This window comes from Ochotona curzoniae, unplaced genomic scaffold (assembly GCF_017591425.1).
Source record: "Ochotona curzoniae isolate NIBS_2020 unplaced genomic scaffold, NIBS_Ocur_1.0 contig_4148, whole genome shotgun sequence".
Classification (NCBI taxonomy): Eukaryota; Metazoa; Chordata; class Mammalia; order Lagomorpha; family Ochotonidae; genus Ochotona; species Ochotona curzoniae.
Window position 1 is genome coordinate 838,712 of NW_024466146.1, and position 19,602 is coordinate 858,313.

A 19,602-nucleotide genomic window follows, 5' to 3' on the forward strand; every position below is an offset into this window, starting at 1 on the left:
TATAACATTGAGTGAATCGGATTTTCAGCAGGTGACTTGAATAGCTGTAAGTTTGTAAAATGCTTTCAAAATATGTTCAAGGTCAATTCTCTAAAGTACTCTGCTGACATTCTATTAGGAGTAAAATGAGCTGAGTTATGTCTGTATAGGTATACTGAACTTGATTCATGAAAGTTAAGAGGAAAAAATCAAGTCCTCTGATAAGAACAGACTAATGTGTGGCATTTTAATTTCACAGTGTTTAGATATTTGACATAAAGAAAAGGAAAATAAAACATACCAAACCTTAACTAAACAGAATGTCTTACAACTGCTGAACTGAAATAACCAATATGAATCAATTTTTCGTGTGTCCATTTATTCAATACGATTGAGTAACTATTCCATACATGTACCATATAGGAATATCAAGTTGTTAAACAGAACTCTGAGTATTTTGAAAAGGTATTGTGGCCTTAATTAAATCCTTGGTTGAGAAGGCACTTCAGTAACTTTCAGTGCTTCAGAGTTATTAACACCACTGTACAGTACTGGAGAAAATCCTATGTGCAAACAATTTCCAGTATTATACAAGAAAACCTTTTCTGTTCTTTTCAATTAAAATAAAATAAGCAATAGTACGGTTTTTACAAATATTGTTTATTTTAATGAAGCTGGTACAGACAACGTCCATTTAAAACCCATATCCCAGGCCAAAAAGTACAAATAAAATCAAAAGGAGCAGTGTTCTGTTGTACGCACTTCCGCATGAATAATTTTTTATTATCTGGTTATGAAAACCAGAACTTTTCTGGGATCTTCTGACAAGGTTTTTTTTTTTTGAATCTTAAAATGCTTTCTCTTCAAGTGATGCCATCTTTGGAGTTAGTCATTTCTTTCACCAAATCTGTCATCTTGACTCCAATCTGATCATCTTTTGGTCCAGATCCTCAGATTTTTAAAAGTAGCTTCAAGTTAAAGGTCATTTTTCCACAGTTCCATTCTCTGAAAAACTTCCATCTCCCACTGAAAGTCACAGTCCAGGAGTGAAGCCATCACCTGGCAGAATCTCAGGGCCAATTAGGAACACTGGCGTGGGTCGCTCTTACTTAACCCCACAAGCCTGAAATGCACAGTCCTGAAGGAGGAGGCCTCTGTGTACACTGATTTTACAACAGCGGGCCCGAGGGAGGGGCTAAGGCTTGATCACCCAAGATCAGCACAAAGGAAACAATGAGCAGTGAGCACTAAAATTCAAATTACCAGATGTTTGAGAGAGATGGGGTGCCAGTTTTCAATGCCATTTTGAACACATTACAAAAGAACTATTTTTAAAAATAAAAAAGGATTAAGGGAAAAGCAAAAAAATAAAAATTATCTAAATCGTTGAATGACCACCTGTTTGTTCCTGATAAACTTCAATCACATCTTCTTCCTCCATTCCCAGCTGTAAGAGGAAAGAGAAATGAGTAAATATAAAAACATTTAAATATTCACATTTAATATTTTTAAATGAGCTCTAACTAGGTAGCCACCATTTTAAAAGCACTGAGGTGCAAATGTGACCCACAGTTACACCCGGAAGATTTGAGCTTTTCTTAAAAGATTTTCAAGATCTGGCTTCCTAATTCTGTGTACTCACTCCTCTTTACTCACCTGAATCCATGTGACTGCCATATTCATTTGCTGTACACAACTGAAGTGTCTTTGACAAGTATATTAAAGTTGGAAATCTAATGAAAATCAATCGCTGAATGCTTTGGTTTTTAAAACACATTTTACTTTTAAAAGCATTTAAGTTTTTGTCTCCTTCCTCAAAAAAGAGACCCTCTCATTGGTTCTCTCCCAAATGGCTCTGATGTCCAGAGCTGGGCAGATCCAAAATCAGGAGCCAAGAGTTTCTTTGAGATCATCCACATGGGTGCAGGGGCCCAAGGACTTGAGCCATCCTCCGCAGCTTTCCTAGGCCTTTAGCAGGGAGGTGGATCAGAAGCAGAACAGCCAGGAATCGATTTGGTGCCTGTATGATATGCCAGTACCACAGGTGGAACATTAGCCTACTATAACAAGATACCCAGCACCCGAAGTGTCCTTACTTGACAGAATACCATCTCTATTAAAAAAAAAAATTAAAATGTGATTTATAAAAACAGGGTCCTGGGCCTGGCACGGTGGCGCATGTGGTTAAGGTCCTTGCCTTGCACGCCCGGGATCCCATATGGGCTCCGGTTCTAGTCCTGGCAGTCCCGCTTCCCTTCCAGCTCCCTGCCTGTGGCCTGGGAAAGCAGTCGAGGACGGCCCAAAGCTTTGGGACCCTGCACCCGCGTGGGAGACCCGGAAGAGGCTCCTGGCTTCGGATCGGCATAGTATCAGCCGTTGCGGCTCACTTGGGGAGTGAATCATTGGACAGAAGATCTTCCTCTCTGTATATCCACCTTTCCAATAAAAAAAATAATAAAAATAAATCTTAAAAAAAAAATAAAATTCCTTCCTTTGGGGCCATCACTATGGTATAACAAATTAAGTTTTCACCTACAGTGCTATATTCCACATGGCCACCGGTTCTAACCCCAGCTGCTTCATTTCCAATCCAGCTCCTTGAATATAGCCTGGGGAAACAGCAAATAATGGCCCAACTGCTTGGGCCCCTGAACCCACATGGGGGACCCAGCAGAAGCTCCTGGCTTCAGACTGGCCCACCCCCTGGCAACCTTTTGGAAAATGATCAAATAGATGGAAGATTTCTCTATATCTCCCTCTTGCTATAGCTGTACCTCTTTCAAATTTTGAAAATAAACTTAGTGCTCATTAAAAAATACTTGGGGGACCCGCGGCGTGGTCTAGTGACTAAGTCCTTGCCTTGAATGCACTGGGATCCCATATGGGCACCGGTTCTAATCCCGGCAGCTCCACTTCCCATCCAGCTCCCTGCTTGTGGCCGGGGAAAGCAGTTAAGGACGGCCCAAAGCCTTGGACCCTGCACCCATGTGGGAGACCTGGAGGAGATTCCTGGCTCCTGGCTTGGATCAGCACAGCACTGGCCATTGTGCTCACTTGGAGAGTGAATCATCGGACGGAAGATCTTCCTCTCTACCTCTCCTCCTCTCTGAATATCTGACTTTGTAATAAAAATAAATCTTTAAAAAAAAAAGGATTGGGATGAAGAGAAAAATAAACACACACACATACAATAAGCCAAAGTAGCAAAGTGTTACATAGGTGGATCTGTGGAAAATACATGCATAACTTCTGTACTGCTGCAACTTTTCCATAAGTTGGAAAATTTCCATTAAAACCAAACATTAGAACAGAGTGATTTGAAAGGGCCACAACTGACCAATACCTTGAAGGTATTCAGACAATTTAAACAATAACAAGGGATACAGTGGATAAAGCGATTATCACCTTCACCAAGTATCCAAAGTTAACACTGGCCATAACAAGACAGACGGACATCCTGTACCCTCAGATGTGGTGATACTCAGAAGTACAGAACTTCCTGGGGGCAAGTGTAAGACAGCTTGGGACGCCTGCACCTCACAAGAAACCAGGGCTTCAAGTTCTGCCTCCTGCTACAGGCACGTCCTAGGAGGCCACACACCATGGGCCAAGCAAGATTTATTTATTTTTATTGGAAAGGCAGATAAACAGAGAGGAGGAGAGACAGAGAAGATGACCTTCCATCCTATGGTTCACTCCCCAAGCAGCCGCAATAGCTGGAGCTGAACCAATCCGAAGCTAGGAACCAGGAGCTCCTCCGGGTCTCCCATGCGGGTGCAGGGTCCCAAGGCTTTGGGCCATCCTAGACTGCTTTCCCAGGCCACAGGCAGGGAGCTGGATGGGAAGTGGGGCCCCTGGGACTAGAACCGGCGCTCATATGGGATCCTGGCGCATGCGAAGTGAGGGCTCCAACCTTTACGCCATTGTACCAGGCCCTCTATAAAAGGGCAGGTATGGGGTTAGGCACCGGAAACCTGAGGTTCCACATCAGTTCCATATCAAAGAGGCCACAGAGGTACAATGAATGGTCAGAATGCATATTTTGGGTGAGTCTGGTTAAAACATGGATAAAATCTACCTTAATTTGCTATCCAGTAATACTGTGTCTCTGTTAAAAATATAACTGAGCTATTGTTAGGAGATAATGTAGAAATGTTTAGGGTCACATCTGCAATGCTCAGCGGTGATGACGACACAGATCACAGCACATATGTGATGAACCCAACGAAAAGGTATACAGAATACAACACTAGTCTCAAAATTCAGTAAATCTGAAATGCTTTCTAAGTAAATCATCCCCACATTCAGAATGTTATTTTGTATAAGGTGGAATCTACGTACACACACACATACATACACATTTTACTTCAAGATGCCTCTATTTAGCGACAGGAGTTGGGATATATAAGAAAACAGGTTATGCACAATAAAACAATTGAAGACACAAAAAGACACTGGGCTCCCGCTACCCTTATCAGAGACCTGGATTAAGTTCTCAGCGCAGCCTAACTGCAACCAGAGATCCTGATGGCATTCAGGAGTGAAGTAGCAGCCAGGAACTCTCCTCTATGTCTGTCTGTCTGTCTCACTCAATTTTTAAAAATTTATTTACCCAGGCCTGGTGGCGTGGCCTAGCAGCTAAAGTCCTCGCCTTGCATGCACCAGGATCCCATATGGGCGCCGGTTCTAATCCCAGTGGCCCCGCTTCCCTTCCAGCTCCCTGCCTGAGGTCTGGGAAAGCAGTCAAGGATGGCCCAAAGCTTTAGGACCCTGCACCCACGTGGGAGACCCGGAAGAGGTTCCTGGCTCCCGGCTTCAGATCACACAGCACTGGCCGTCGCACTCACTTGGGAAGTGAATCATCAGACAGAAAATCTTCCTATCTGTCTCTCCTCCTCTCTGTTTATCTGACTTTGTAATAAAAATAAATAAAATCTTAAAGAAAAAAATTTATTTACCTGAAAAGTCAAGAATTATCAAGAGTGAGAAAGACAGAGAGGGAGACACAGACATTGCACCTGCTGGTTCACTCCCCAAAGGGTCAAAATGACCAAAGCTGGGTCAGTCCAAAGCTGAGGGCCAGAGCTTCTTCCAGGTCTGCCATTTGGGGGTACTGAGGCCCCAGGACTTGGGCCATCCTTCACTACATTCTCAGGCCACTTGGCAGAGAGCTGCATCAGAAGCAAAATAGCAAGGACTCAAACTGGCATGCATGTGGGAGGCTGGATGCCAGTTTAAAAAGTATAGGGCCAGCGCTATTCTACAGATAAATCCACTACTCACAATTTCAACATTCTAAACGGGCACCAATTTGGGTCTCAGCTGTCCTGCTTCCTATCCAGCTCCCCAATGGACCTGGGAAGGTAGCAGAGGATGGCCCAAGTGCTTGGGCCCTGGCACAACCCACACAGGAGACCAGAAGAAGCTCTAGGCTTCCACCTGACTGGGCAGGCCGTTGTGGCCATTTGGGGGGTGAATCACTGGATGGAAGTTCTTTCTCATTATCTCTGTAACTTAGCCTTTCAAATAAGTAAATAAATCAACAAATAAATAAGAAATGTAGTATGTGCCCTACAAGACAACTTAAGTACTCTATTCCCAGCTTTCACCTCTTTTTATTGACACTTTGAAAGTATTCTGTAAGTTCAATCCCCAAGATTTATCTTCCCTCTGGCAAATAAAGTACCAAACTGTTAAAAAGAAACTTAAAATCTTCCTAATTCAGAAAGAAATTATACTCACTTCTTTTGGAGTATGATTATCAGCAATTCTCTGACCTTCGAAGAGAAACCTGAGTGAATTCATTGGAACTCCCTAAAATGGGTTAAAAAAAAAAGTATACAAATATTATAACAGGAACTTTGAGGCACAAAAAATAAGCATGAAAGCTTTACACAGAACATTAGACAACTGATGCTATCATACTTACCATATCCTGAGCACCAACTGTTTGCTAAGCTACCTTGGTACCAAGTATTTTACCATAATCACTGACATTCAGGACAATGCTAGGAGGCAGCATCGCCTTATCTTTATAGCTAAAGAATCCGAAGCTTGAAAAAAACACACAAGCTAGTCAAGAATTTAAGCCCCAATCTCCTCCTAAGCCTGTGTTCTTGATCACTACTCTACATTCATTTCCTCCTAAAGCTTGTGATCTGACAAGAAACACGGTGGCACAGCCAGTTGTACTATCACCTGCAAAGTCACTATCTCCTATCAGAGCGCCTGTTCAAGTCCCTGCTGCTCTGCTTCTGATCGAGCTCCCAGCCAACAGATGTGGGAAGGCAGCAGAAGTTGGCCCATAATTTGGATCTCACTGCCTCTAGAGGAAGATGTGGATGGCATTACTGGCTACTACCATCAAACCATGTGGAAAGTTAACCAACAGATCTCTTTCTGGGCCTGGTGTAATGGCTCAATGGCTAAATCCTCACTTGCAAACGCTGGGATCCCATATAGGTGCTGGTTCATGTTCCAGCAGCCCTAGCTCCCATCCAGCTCCCTGCTTATGGCCTAGGAAAGCAGCAGAGGATGGTCCAAAGCCTTGGGACCCTGCACTCGCATGGGAGACACAGAAGAAACTCCTGGCTCTTAGCTTTGGATTGGCTCTGCTCAGCCCAGGTCATTGCGTCCACAGAGGGACTGAACCAGCGGATGCAATATGTTTCTATCTTTCCTTTTCTCCATAAATCTGATCTGCTTTTCCAATGGAAATAAATCTTCAAAAAAAATTATTTGTTTCTCTTTTTATTTTGACCTTCAAATAAAGTGTATTTAAATAAAGTTTTTACAAAAACCAATTTCTAAAATACAATGGCAGAATTACAGGTTAGCATGGTGGCATAATGGATCATACCACTCCCTTGATACTAGTCTAGTATCCCATATGGGTGCTGGTTTATGTCTAGGTACTCCACTTTGATCTAGCTCCCTGCTAGTGCACCTGGGAAAGTAAAAGATGAACAAGGGAGTGGGCTCTTACATCCGAGAGAGAGATCTTTGATCTGTTGGTTTGTTTGCTAGATGGACATAATCAGGAGCCTCACCTGCCATCTCTCAAGTGGGTGCAGGGACCCTATCCCTGGGCCACCTTCTGTTGCTTTTGCTAGGCCATTAAGCAGGAACCTGAATGAGACGTGGAGCAGCTGGGACACAAACAGGTATCTATACGGGATGCCATTGTCTCAGCAGCTAATTTACACTCTGCTTAATGTCAGCCACTAGATATTTATGTGCAACTTTTCAATATTCCACTCAAATACATAGTTTAAATTTTTCTATTCCTTATATATCATTAAATCAAAGAAAAACTGATATTTGTAGAAAAAGAATATTTCTAAAGACTAATGCATACATTCTGAAGCATACAAAGATACTTAGAAGAGACTCTACAGGGCCTGGCGCAGTAACCTAGTGGCTAAAGTTCTCGCCTTCTTTGCACTGGAATCCCACATGGACACCAGTTCTAATCCTTGCTGCTCCACTTCATCTAGCTCCTTGCTTGTAGCCTGGGAAAGCAGCAGAGGATGCCCAAAGGCTTAGAACCCTGCCACTGCATGGAAGTTCTAGAAGTTCCTGGCTCCTGGCTTCAGATTGGAGCTCAGCTTTGGCCACTGCAGCAGCATGGGGAATGAACCAGTGGATCTTTCTCTCTGTATATTTGCCTTTCCAATAAAAGTAATTTTTTTAAAGATTTATTTATTTTTATTGGAAAGGCAGGTTTATAGAGAAGAGAGTGTCACAGAGAAGATCTTCAGTACGATGATTCACTCCCCAAGTGAGTGTAACGGCTGGAGCTGCGCATATCCAAAGGAAGGAGCACAAAGCCTCTTCCAGGTCTCCCACACAGATGCAGGGTCCCAATGCTTTGGGCTGTCCTCCACTGCTTCCCCAGGTCACCAACAGGGAGCTGGATGGGACGCTCAGAGCTATCGGGATATGAACCAGCACCCATATAGAATCCCAGTGCATTCAAGGCAAGGACTTTAACCACTGGGCTATCATGCAGGGTCCAACAAGTAAATTTTTTAAAATGTGATTATACATTAACAAGACTAAACCGATAGTTTAATTCTTTCCCCAAAACAAGAGCCTTCAATTTAAGGTAGCTTTGTGGTTTAGCTCTTTACTTCACACTGTTTCTCTTCAACAGTCAGTTCTCTATTTACAGAGTGAAAAGACTGCATCAATTTTCTTTACAGTTTGAAGGATTAAAATAATGTATTTCAAGTACGTACAACATAATGCATACAATGAGTACATGTTCCTTTCCATAGGTGAAGTTCCTCTCAGTTTTAGCACCCATCAAAATTATTACTAATCTGAATTGGCTGAGTCTCATTTAACGAGATTTTACTGAGTTTAACAATTAAAATCCACATAAAGAGACAAAACTGTGACATAACACTAAAAAACACTTTCTTCTGACAAAAATTACTTTGTATTAACAAATTTCAACAAAAAAGCAAACCTTCTAAACTTATGAAACCTATAATACATTAATATCATGTGAAATAATTTAAATCATGATTTCACCTAAAAAAATATTTATAGTTATATAAAATTTGTTCCAACTACACTTATTTCTAAAATCTACCTTATGATAATGATGATAATGGGTGCTATTCACTGAGCACGGCTGGGCAGCAGGCAGAGCTTTACACAGGCTATTGCATTTCATCTCTAAGACATAGTGCTAACACAATATTAATATTTTATTAACAAGAACCCAAAGCACATACTCGTTAAGTAACTTGCCCATCACAATAATGCAGTCCAAACTTACACAGATTAAAGAATTAGTTACTGGCCAAATCACCTAGTACATGAAATCACAGAATCTGTGAGGATTTGATGTTAAAAAATTAACAAGATTTTCTTAAGAAATTTCTTTAAACAGAGAAAATTCCCAGTTTTGCCAAATGCAATTAGCAGTCACAGGTACTATTGTGCATAAAGACAACCTGCTAATAATATCAGTACCTAAATTTAACGATGACTGAACACCCACAGTTGGAAGCACAGGGAAATTTCAAGTAATCCCCAACAAGTATTCGCCTTTAGTTTTATAGACACTAGAAAGACATCAAGATGGAAACATTCACTTGAGATGTCTTGGCAACTTGGATTATTCTTCAAATTAGTTCCACATCTTAAGAATTCAAACTTTGAATCAGGCCTCAAAAGAAAAAAGGCAATTAAATAGAAGAAATGATAAAATCAGGGTATTTTCTTGACTTGCTAATGGTGAAAATAAAAGGACCTTTTTTTGGACAACCGTCAGTAAAAGAGAAATGTGTAACAAAACACTTTATTTAAAAATCACAATACACACACCTGTCTTTGACAGTATGATTCTTTGAGTTTCTTGAGATGTGTTGTCATTTTCACTTTGAAGTGAATCTCACTGCTGTCCTAAGGGGACAAGAGGGAAATAATTATCCTCCTTTGCATAAACTATTTGCTTTGGTGGAGCGAAATTTAATTACACATATATAGAGCAATGAGAAACATAAAGCTTAAAAAAAAACCATAAACCTTGATATCTATATTTTTCCACCAAAACATGCCTAACATTTCGAACATTATAATAAGTGTATAAATATTAATTATTATTATTACTCAGCGGCAGGCATCATGGCACAACAGGTGAGCTACCCTGCAGGACTATCCACATCAGCGCGCCACGTGAGTTTCAGCTCCTCCGCAGGTTCCCGTCCAGCCTCCTGCTAAATGTACCCTTAGAAGCAAGAGATGATGGGCCCGAGTGCCTGGGCCCCTACACGCAGGTGAGAGACCTGATGGAGGGTCTGGCTCCTGGCTTCCAGACGCTTTGTAGGCACTTAGGGAGTAAACCAACAAACATTCAACTCTCTCTCCCTACCCTGTGTCTATCCCTCAAATAGCTAAAAGTAAACTTTTTAAAGACACGAATCATTTTCAAAGTGGCTCTTACCTATTACAAAAAAAAAAAATTAACAAAGATATTATCTTAGGTATTAAAATTATCAATACAAGTAAAAAGTCTGTACGTCAAGGAACGCATCCTTCCTTACTGCACACCTATTCTATCTGTCAAAAGATGAACTATCACAGACTCCAAACAGCAACCCCAAAACGAAAAGTACTCCCTCCCAGTGAGGTATCGGAGACACAGGCCACTAGCCGAGGGGGAAACACTCCTCCCGTAACAGTAAAACGAACAACCACACGACTCTGACCAGCTCATCTGGAGGGCCACAGACTGCTTTCCTCTACCTGCCTGCCTAGCAAATCACAGCACATATATATCTATACACAAAATGCACTGGCATGCTATATAATTTCACCCTTACAGATATAGATCATGTTTACAAATCTATATTAGCAGAAATGTCATGGCTTAAAATTTTTTTTTTAAATGGGAAAGTCAGATATATAGAGAGGGAGAGAGACAGAGAGGCCATCCATCCACTGATTGCACTCCCCAAGTGGCCACGTCGGCCAGAGCCGAGCCAAGCCGAGCCGAAGCCAGAAGCTTCTTATGGGTCTCCCACGTGGGTGCAGAGTCCCAAGGCTCTAGGCCATCCTTGACTGCTTTCCTAACCCACAAGCAGGGAGCTGGATGGGAAGCAGGGCTGCCAGGATTAGAACCGGCAACCATATGGGATTCTAGTGTGTGAGAGAACTGTAGCCACTAGGCTATCATGCTGGGCCCAGCTTAGAACTTACTTAAAGAAAGAAAAATCTTTTTTTCCCCCAAAGGCAGAGTTAGAGAGAGAGAGATCTTCCATCCACTGGTTCACTCCCTAAATGTCACAATAGCCGAAGATGAGCCAATCCAATGCCAGGAGTCTCTTCGGAGTCTCCCACATGTATACAGGGGAACAAGGACTTGAGCCATCTTTTGATCCAGGGAGCTCAATCAGAAGTGGAGCAGGTGGGATTTTAACTGGTGCCAACATGGGATGCTGGCACCACAAGTGCTTAGCCTACTATGCCACAGCACTAGCCCCAGAAAATCTTTTATTTTATTTGTTTTTAAAGATCTATTTATTTTTATTGTAAAGACAGATTCAGAGAGAGAAGGAGAGACAGAGATTTTCCAACCACTGGCTTATTCCACAATTGGCTGCAACAGCTGGAGCTGAGCCAATCTGAAGCCAGGAGCCAGGGCTTTTTCCACATATCCCCTTTGCAGGCACAGGGATCCAAGTCTGTGGGTCATCCTCTACTGCTTTCTCAGGTCACAACCAGGAAGCTAGATGGGAAGTGGAAGCTAGATGAAATGCAAAAGCAAACAGCAAACAACATGAACCTGCACCTATATGGGATCCCGGTGGTTGCAAGGCAAGATTTTCACCACTAGGCTATCGTACCAGGTCCATAAACAAAAATTCTATTTTTAAATAACTTGACTTTCTTCAAAATTTAACATTTCTTTTATTTGAAATAAAGAAAGAGAAAGAGGCTGACTCTAAGAGAGATCTTGTATCTATAGGTTCATTTCCCATATGTTGCTAACAGTCCCCAACCGGGCCAGGCCAAAGCCAGCAGAGACCCAAACATCTGAGCCATCACCACTCCCAGCCAGATGCTTTAGCCAAAGCAGGCACTCCAGCAGTTCACCATCTCTACAACATCCTCCCAACTTGTCCAAATCCTCTGAAAGATAAAGCATTATCTTTCCTATGCACGAGAGATTATTCATTCTTTGGAGAGGCAAAGAAAAATAATAAAACTCACCTGTCCAATGACTTTGAGTTTAATATATTCTCCTTCCTTCTTATCCCCTAAGTCCTCAGTTGAAGGTTTTGCCTCCTAAAAAAAACAAAAGTACATTTCAACATAAAACTTCCTATATTTTAATTACTAAAGTTATAAATATCTATTATTTTCCCTCATAATGCAAAAATCCCTGAGAATACCAAGAGCCTTATTTTCCCTACCAGTCAAGCAAAAGATGGCCTACAAAGTACTATCCCATCACACTTCAACAGCAACCAAGAAAGGGATGTCTTGGTCATATTCGGCAGGAACGGTCTGATTTTTACCATGCATCAAAATCACCTGCGCAACTTGTTAAAACAAACAAAAAAAGTGCTGTGCCCCACCTCATGTTTTAGTCACTAGGTCTGGTGTAGAGCTGACAATTTGTTCCTAACAAGTTCCCAGGTGGTGCGGAAGCTTTCTGGACATGGTTGTCTTACAGTCAGTCCCCACCATGAGTCTTAGCCACACCTAAAGGCATCACTTTCTTCTCACTGCCTATCCTGAGTCAACAGTTAAAAGAAACTGTACCGGCAAGTACAAATTAAAAATATTTGCACAAATAAAGGCTATTTGGAAAACAAAAGCAAACAGCAAACTACTGACCTAATGCTCAAGTCAAACAGTTTTATATTATCTATTCTTTTTTCAAACTACTCATTTATTTATGTGGGAGAGAGAATAACAGACAGGGAGAGATGGAGACATGGAAGGGATTTCCCACCTGCTGACTCACTCCCTAAACACCCAGAGAGCTGGGAACAGGCTGAAGCCACAGCTACAAACTCCATCCAAGTCTCCTACCTAGGAGGCAGGACCTCTCCTGGGCCATCATCTGCCGCCTCCAAGGCACTGAGCAGGGAGCTGGAGCAGAAGCAGAGAGGCAGGATCAAGCCAGCACTGTGACATGTGATGGGGGCCCTCGGAGCAGCAGCTTGGTTCAGTGCACAACAAGGCCTGCCCCTTTCCCTATTACTTTTTTTTTAAGATTTATTTATTTTTATTGCAAAGTCAGATATATAGAGAGGAAGAGAGACAGAGAGGAAGATCTTCCATCCGATGATTCACTCCCCAAGCAGCCACAACAGCCAGAGTTGAGCCAATCCGAAGCCAGGAGCCAAGAGCTTCCTCCAGGTCTCCCACGCAGGTGCAGGGTCTCAAGGCTCTATGCCATCCTTGAGTGCTTTCTCAGGTGACAAGCTGGGAGCGGATGAGAAGTGGAGCCTCTGGGATTAGAACCGGCACCCGTATGGGATCCTAGCAGGTTCAAGGCAAGGACTTTAGCTGCCAGGACACTGTGCCAGGACCCCCCTATTACTTTTAAACTATGTGAGGTACATATTCAAGATTAGAAGTTAAGGCTTGGCTGGGAAAAAATTAAGGGAACTGTGTTAGAATCAGGGAAAAAAGCATACCCTGACAAGCAGGAAGAGGGAGACTGCAGGGAGAGACAGAAAATCAAGAAAAGGAGGCTACAAAATAATTCAAATAAAGGAATTTTGAAAGCAAAATTAATAACTACAGAGTCCAAAACTTCACCATGAAGTATCTCAGTAAAAACAGAAGTACCTTGAACAATCTCCCAAAAATGTGGTAAAAACAGCTTTTCCAACAAGTACTCCATATACTTTTATTATTCAGACTTCATAAGAATATAACCATACTGTATTTTACAAGTAAAATAAGCCATTACTTATTTATCTCATACCAGTGACTTAAAATTACTAAGCTTTATTATCATCATTATTACTATATTGTAAAGGCAGATTTACAGAGAGGAAACAAAGATCTTCCATTCCCTGGTTCACTCCCCAAATGGCCACAACTACTACAGCCAAGCTTATCTGAAGCCAGGAGGCCCATTGGGGTTCCCATGCAGGTGCAGGGTCTCAAGGCTTTAGACCATCCTTCTCTGCTTTCCTAGGCCACAAAGCAGGGTGCTGGATCAGAAAGTGGAGCAGTCAGAACATGAAATAGCACCCATATGGGATACTGGTGCTTGAAGGTGGAAGATTAGCCAAGTAAGCCAGTGCAAAGTCCTTTAAACATTTTAATATTTAAAAATTATCAGGAGACGGTGCAGTGACCTAGCAGCTAAAGTCCTCGCCTTGAATGTGCTGGGATCCCTTATGGGCGCCAGTTCTAATCCCAGTGGCCCTGCTTCCCATCCAGCTCCCTGCTTGTGACCTGGGAAAGCAGTACAAGACAGCCCAAAGTCTTTGGACCCTACACCTGTGTGGGAGACCTGGGGGAGGTTCCTGGATCCTGGCTTCAGATCAGCGCAGCACCAGCCGTTGCAGTCACTTAGGGAGTGAATCACTGGTCAGAAGATCTTCCTCTCCGTCTCTCCTCCTCTCTGTATATCTGATTTTGCAATAAAACTAAAACAAATCTTTATTATAGGTACAGACAAAATGAACTTTCACTGAGACAGTATTTCACCTGAAAACCAGTATTTCACCAGAAAACTGTCTTCAAACATAATCTCACCACTACATTTCTATTCATTTATATTCATAATGTATAGCTGTTGCTGCTTTTTATGATCTAGAGAGCGAGACAGCTTATTCCGGACAGTGAATGGCAGTAAACAGCAGCCAAGCTGGGAGTCCTGCATGACTGGAAGGGGCAGGTGGGGGGATCGCTTTGTGGAAGCATCCTTGCAGCAATCCATCTACAGCTACAGGGGTGATTCTACTGCTGTGCTCCTAGACAGGGTAGCTATAGCATCTACTCAGAACAGAAACAATGCTCTCCCCTCCCCAATCTAACACCCACAGCATTTCAGAACCCTCCTTCCAAAGTACAGCTTTTCTGATCAAAGCACACATGGGGGCCCAGAGTGGTAGCCTAGCGGATAAAGTCTTCTCCTTGCAAACACTGGGATCCCATATGGGTGCCAGTTCATACACCAGCCACCCTGCTTCCCATCCAGCTCCCTGCTTGTGGCCTGGGAAAGCAGTCGAGGACGGCCCAAAGCCTTGGGACCCTGCACCCCTGAGGGAGACGTGGAGGAAGCTCCGGGCTCCTGGCTTCTTATCAGCACAGCTCCAGCCACTGCAGCTGCCTGGGGAGTGAAACAGTCAATGGAAGATCTTTCTCTGTCTCTCCTCCTTTCTGTAAATCTGCCTTTCCAATAAAAATAAACAAACCATAAAACACACAGTCTTCACCATCCAGCAGCCATTTCCTCCAACAACACTAAAAGTCTCGTTTTCTTCTCACTATTCACTTCACAAACCCAAGAATTCTGTTAAACCAGACCATTTGCTGTTTTGCAGACATGTCCATTAGCATCCTTCCAGTACAGGTGCTTTTATACCTCAGTTACCTAGAACACAATATCCTCTCTCTCACCCTCTCCTGAAACCACCTCAGGGGTATCTATTCCAAACTTAAATGAAATCCAATACTTTCAAGAACTATTCTATAACTGCAACACTCCACAACCTTTCAAATAAAACTAGTATTATTACAGCTGACACGATGCCTCAACGGCTAAATCCTCACCTGGCAAGTGCCAGGATCCCCTATGGGTGCCGGTTCATGTCCCAGCTGCTCCATTCCCATCCTACTCCATGCCTGAGGCCTGGAAAAGCAGAAGGGGATAACTCAAGGCCTTGGCACCCTGAATCCCTGTGGGAGACCTGGAAGAGGCTCCTAGCTTCTGATCAACTCAGCTCCAACCATTACAGCCATTGGGGAGTGAATCAGTGAATGAAAGAGTTCTCTGTCTTTCCTTTTCTCTGTAAATCTGCCTCTCTAAAAAAAAAAAAATTAAAATACATATATATAGATATACATATAGCCTTAAAACTAGTGTGGTGGCTTAGTAGGCTAATTTTCCATCTTCAAGGCCAGCATCCAACCTGGGTACTGGTTCTATAGCTCTGGCTGTTCCACTTCCAATCCAGTTCCCTGATAATGGCCTGAGAAAGCAGGAGGATGGCCCAACAGCCCATTGCCGTGGGTCCCTGTACCCACCTGAGAGACTCAGAGGAAGCCTCTGGCTTTGGACCGGCCCAGCTCTGACAGTTGTGGCCATGTGGGAAGTGAAGCAGCAGATGGAAGATGAACTGATGCAATTCTCACTTTACCTCCCCCCCTCCCTTCCCCTCTCTGTAAAATTTTAAAAATAAAAAAATTTACATGTATGGCCTTAATGCACTGATATCATCCTCACTTCCACTCCCAATCCACTGGTTTATGCCCCATTTCACTTAATTTTCACTTGACATTGCTCTCACGAAGGGTTCCCAGTTGGGACTCCCTATTGTTAAACCAAACTGACACTTTCAAGTATCTCTCTAAAACGACACTAATAACTTCTGGAAAACGCTTTACCTTTGACTTACAAATTTCATTTTCTCCTAAGTCCTTAAATGCTGGTCATCTCCTGAACCCCATGTCTCCAGCCTCTCTCTCTCATTTCCCCAGGTGGGTTAAGCTATTGTTTTAAGGACTCCTCAGCTACTAACAACTCAAAATTCTTCTCTCCAACCTGACTTCTCTGAGTTACCTACTCATTTATCCAAGTTCCCAAATTATCTACACCCAGATATCACAATGTTAACATGTCCAAAGATAAATGCATTTTTTAAAGATTTATTTATTTTTATTGGAAAGGCAGATATACAGAAAGGAGGAGAGACAGAGGGGAAGATTTTCTATCTGATGGTTCACTCCTCAAGTAACCACAATGGCCGGAGCTGTGCCGATCCAAAGCCAGGAGTCAGGAACTCTTCTTGGTCTCCCACACAGGTGCAGGGTCTCAAGGCTTTGGGCCATCCTTGACTACTTTCCCAGGCCACAAGCAGGGAGCTGGATGGGAAGTGGAGCCGTCGGGATTAGAACTGGCGACCATATGGGATCCTGACATGTGCAAAGAAAGGACTTTTAACCACTACGCTATCACGCCAGGTCCAATAAATGCATTATTTTTAAGCTCCTGTTGCTTTAATCTTCTTCCCAAAAACCAAAATGAAAACAAATGGTAACTCTTTAATTCCCACTTACTGTAAATGCTTACCACATACTCAGCTGCCCCAAACAGACACATTGGATTACTTCTGGGTGTTTGCACCTTTCACCACTCCTCACTCTGACAATGCTCTCAGTGGCTCCCAAGCCCATCCCATCCCTGCACTCCACTTCATTCCATGCAGTCACTGTTGCTCACGAACATTACTGCAGCAGTATGGACACTCCAAGTCTTGCTTCCTTCAAATAATTTACACTGCCACCAGAGTTTTCTGTTTAAACTGCAATCTGATACGTTCAAAATCTTCAGATAAACTCCTACTGACAAAACACTGGTTTCATGGTGGTTCCAGCTTAGTAATGCATCTTTATTCTCCATTCTTCTCTTTGAAAAGATCATATTGTTCAAGTCCATCAACAAAGCATCTTCTTATCTTTTTATCTCTGTACTGATCAACTCTACAACCTATTCCCCTATGTAGACCACTCAAACACTACAAAAAGATCGCTCTTAGCAGCGTTGTGGTATGGAAAGTTGACCCACCACCGGCAGTGTCAGCATCTCTTATGGCTCAAGCCCTCACTGCTCTAATTCTGGTCCAGCTCCCTGCTAATGTGCAAGGGAAAGCAGCAGAAGATGGCCCAAGAGGTTGGCCCCCACCCACTCACATGGGGAAATGCAGCTGGAGTTCTGGGCTTCTGGCTTTGACCTGAATCAGGCCCTGCCACTGTAGCCATTTGGAAAACCTACCAGCAGATGGACGATATCTGCTTGAGGCAGATAAACAACTGCCTTAAAAACTGATTTTAAAACACTAATACATTTTTACTGTAGCAGATTTTTATTTTCCCTACAAATTTACAAGGGTCAGGTTCAAGTATTTCCAACTTTATAATCTCTGTAATGCCAAGCACAATTAATAACAGCACTATTTTCCTTATCATGCCACAGAATCTTACGCTTCAAACCTGTATACAAGTCACATTTTTTTTTTAAAATTGGAAAGTCAGATATACAGAGAGGAGGAGAGACAGAAGATCTTCCATCCACTGATTCACACCCCAAGTGGCGACAACGGCTGGAGCTGTGCCGCTCTGGTCAGGAGTCAGAAGCCTCTTCCAGGTCTCCCACGCGAGTAAAGGATCCCAAGGATTTCCCAGGCCACAAGCAAGGAACTGGATGGGAAGCAGGGCTGCCAGGCTTAGAACCAGAGTCCATATGGGATCCCACTGCATGTAAAGCAAGGACTTTAGCACTAGGCGACCACGCTGGGCTCAATAGTCAATTTTAACAAAAATCTTTTCAGTTTTTTATATTCATAGCAGGGCATTAGAGATAACTCCAATTTCCTAACAACAAGTGAACACTTGTGTTTGAACTTCGACTATTACTTTGAACACAGTAACAGTCATGTTACTAACTTCATGTTTAATGTAGTCTTCCAGCTTCTGGCTGGTACTTTTTCCTCTGACAAAGTAGCCTGGAAATTGAGAAGATCCCAGACAAAAAAGGTCAAAGTTTGTCTGCAGTGATCTCCATGGCTTTTGTGTGCCTCTTTCCTTCTCCTCCCTCTCCAAAGGAAAGTGTATAGCGCACTAGTCACAAAACAGTGCAAGCATTCAGCTCTGGGCCTGGGACGCTAGCTCATCCAAGAAAAGAGAATCCAGGGAGGACAGGCTGAATCAGCTGAAAAGGGTCCACAATGCCAGAGCAAAGACACCGGTGATGGAAAGAAAACTGAGTGTGCATGAAAGATGAATGAGCCTACTGAAAACTTCTCCATTTTCAGCTCTGGATCATTCACAGTGCAAACCCTGATAACTGCAGGGGCAAAGGGAACATACTAGACACAACATACTACCAACTTGGAAACAATGGCTGGATATGCAAAAAGAATTAGACTGGAAAAGATAGAAAATAAAACAATTCTTGCAAATGTATGAGATTAATAAGAAGGGTTTTATTGTGCCATTTCAGTCAAAAAAATAAATAAATAAAAGACATTCACAAAAACTGTGGCAATTAGTTACGTTGACAATTCAGTCCCAGGATGTACCATTTATCCACCCTTAATCCATCAAATGACCTTCCAACTACACAGGGATTGTTCATTCTCAGGGAAGAAGGATCCTGGGGAAACCTAAAACCTACAGTCCAACTCTTACTCGATATTACAAATTATTACACCATTTTTAGCACAGGCTAACAGTATGGTGATTTTGTTAAAACATCTTTTTCTTTGAGACATGCTGGAACATTTACAGATGAAATAACACAATGGGATTTTTAAAATAACATACGATGCTGAAGATAAAAGTAAGACAGGCCCAGACAGCTACACAGAATTCATTATATATATATATATTAAGTAAAACTGCATTCAGCCAAGGGTAGGTGCTTTGCCTGTCAGTTAAAATGTGAGTTGTGACACCAATATGCATTCTCAGAGCGCCTGGGGTCAATGCCTGGTACTGGCTCTTGACCCTTAGCGTCCCACTAACACAGAACTTAGGATGTAGCAGTGACAGATGGAGGAACTGGGTCCCTAACACCCAGGAGAGAGACTCAAAATGAGCTCCTAGCTCTGACCCAGACCCAACCATTGCAGGTATTTACGGAGCACACTAGCAGAGGAATACTTGCTATCTCAAATTTTTAAACAAAGTTTCAAAAAATTCTACATACATCAATTTATTCATTCCCTAATGAAGAAACCTTGAGAAGGACTAAAATGGACATTCCTAGCACTTATCTGCATTAATCAAAGATAAAAGTCTAATATTGACAATAGTCATTTCCTTCTTATTTAAATGGATTTACCAAAATCTTAAAAACATGAAACTCAAGTTATACTCTCATCCTCACCCGGCATTATGTTCAAACTTCATTAG

The 19,602-nt window shown here is 42.5% G+C and overlaps 1 protein-coding gene across 1 annotated transcript in view; it reads right to left on the bottom strand.

Moving 5' to 3' along the window:
- Window positions 1–618: 618 nt before the first annotated feature.
- Window positions 619–19,602, bottom strand: part of SUMO1 (small ubiquitin like modifier 1) — a 28,690-nt gene continuing 9,706 nt past the window's right edge. Inside the window, exons 2-5 of the mRNA XM_040984450.1 lie at window positions 11,707–11,781; window positions 9,319–9,396; window positions 5,722–5,793; window positions 619–1,426 (exon numbers count right to left, since the gene is read on the bottom strand). Of these exons, the coding sequence (XP_040840384.1) occupies window positions 1,358–1,426; window positions 5,722–5,793; window positions 9,319–9,396; window positions 11,707–11,781 (294 nt within the window). The 3' untranslated portion in view covers window positions 619–1,357. The remainder of the gene's footprint in view (window positions 1,427–5,721; window positions 5,794–9,318; window positions 9,397–11,706; window positions 11,782–19,602) is intronic.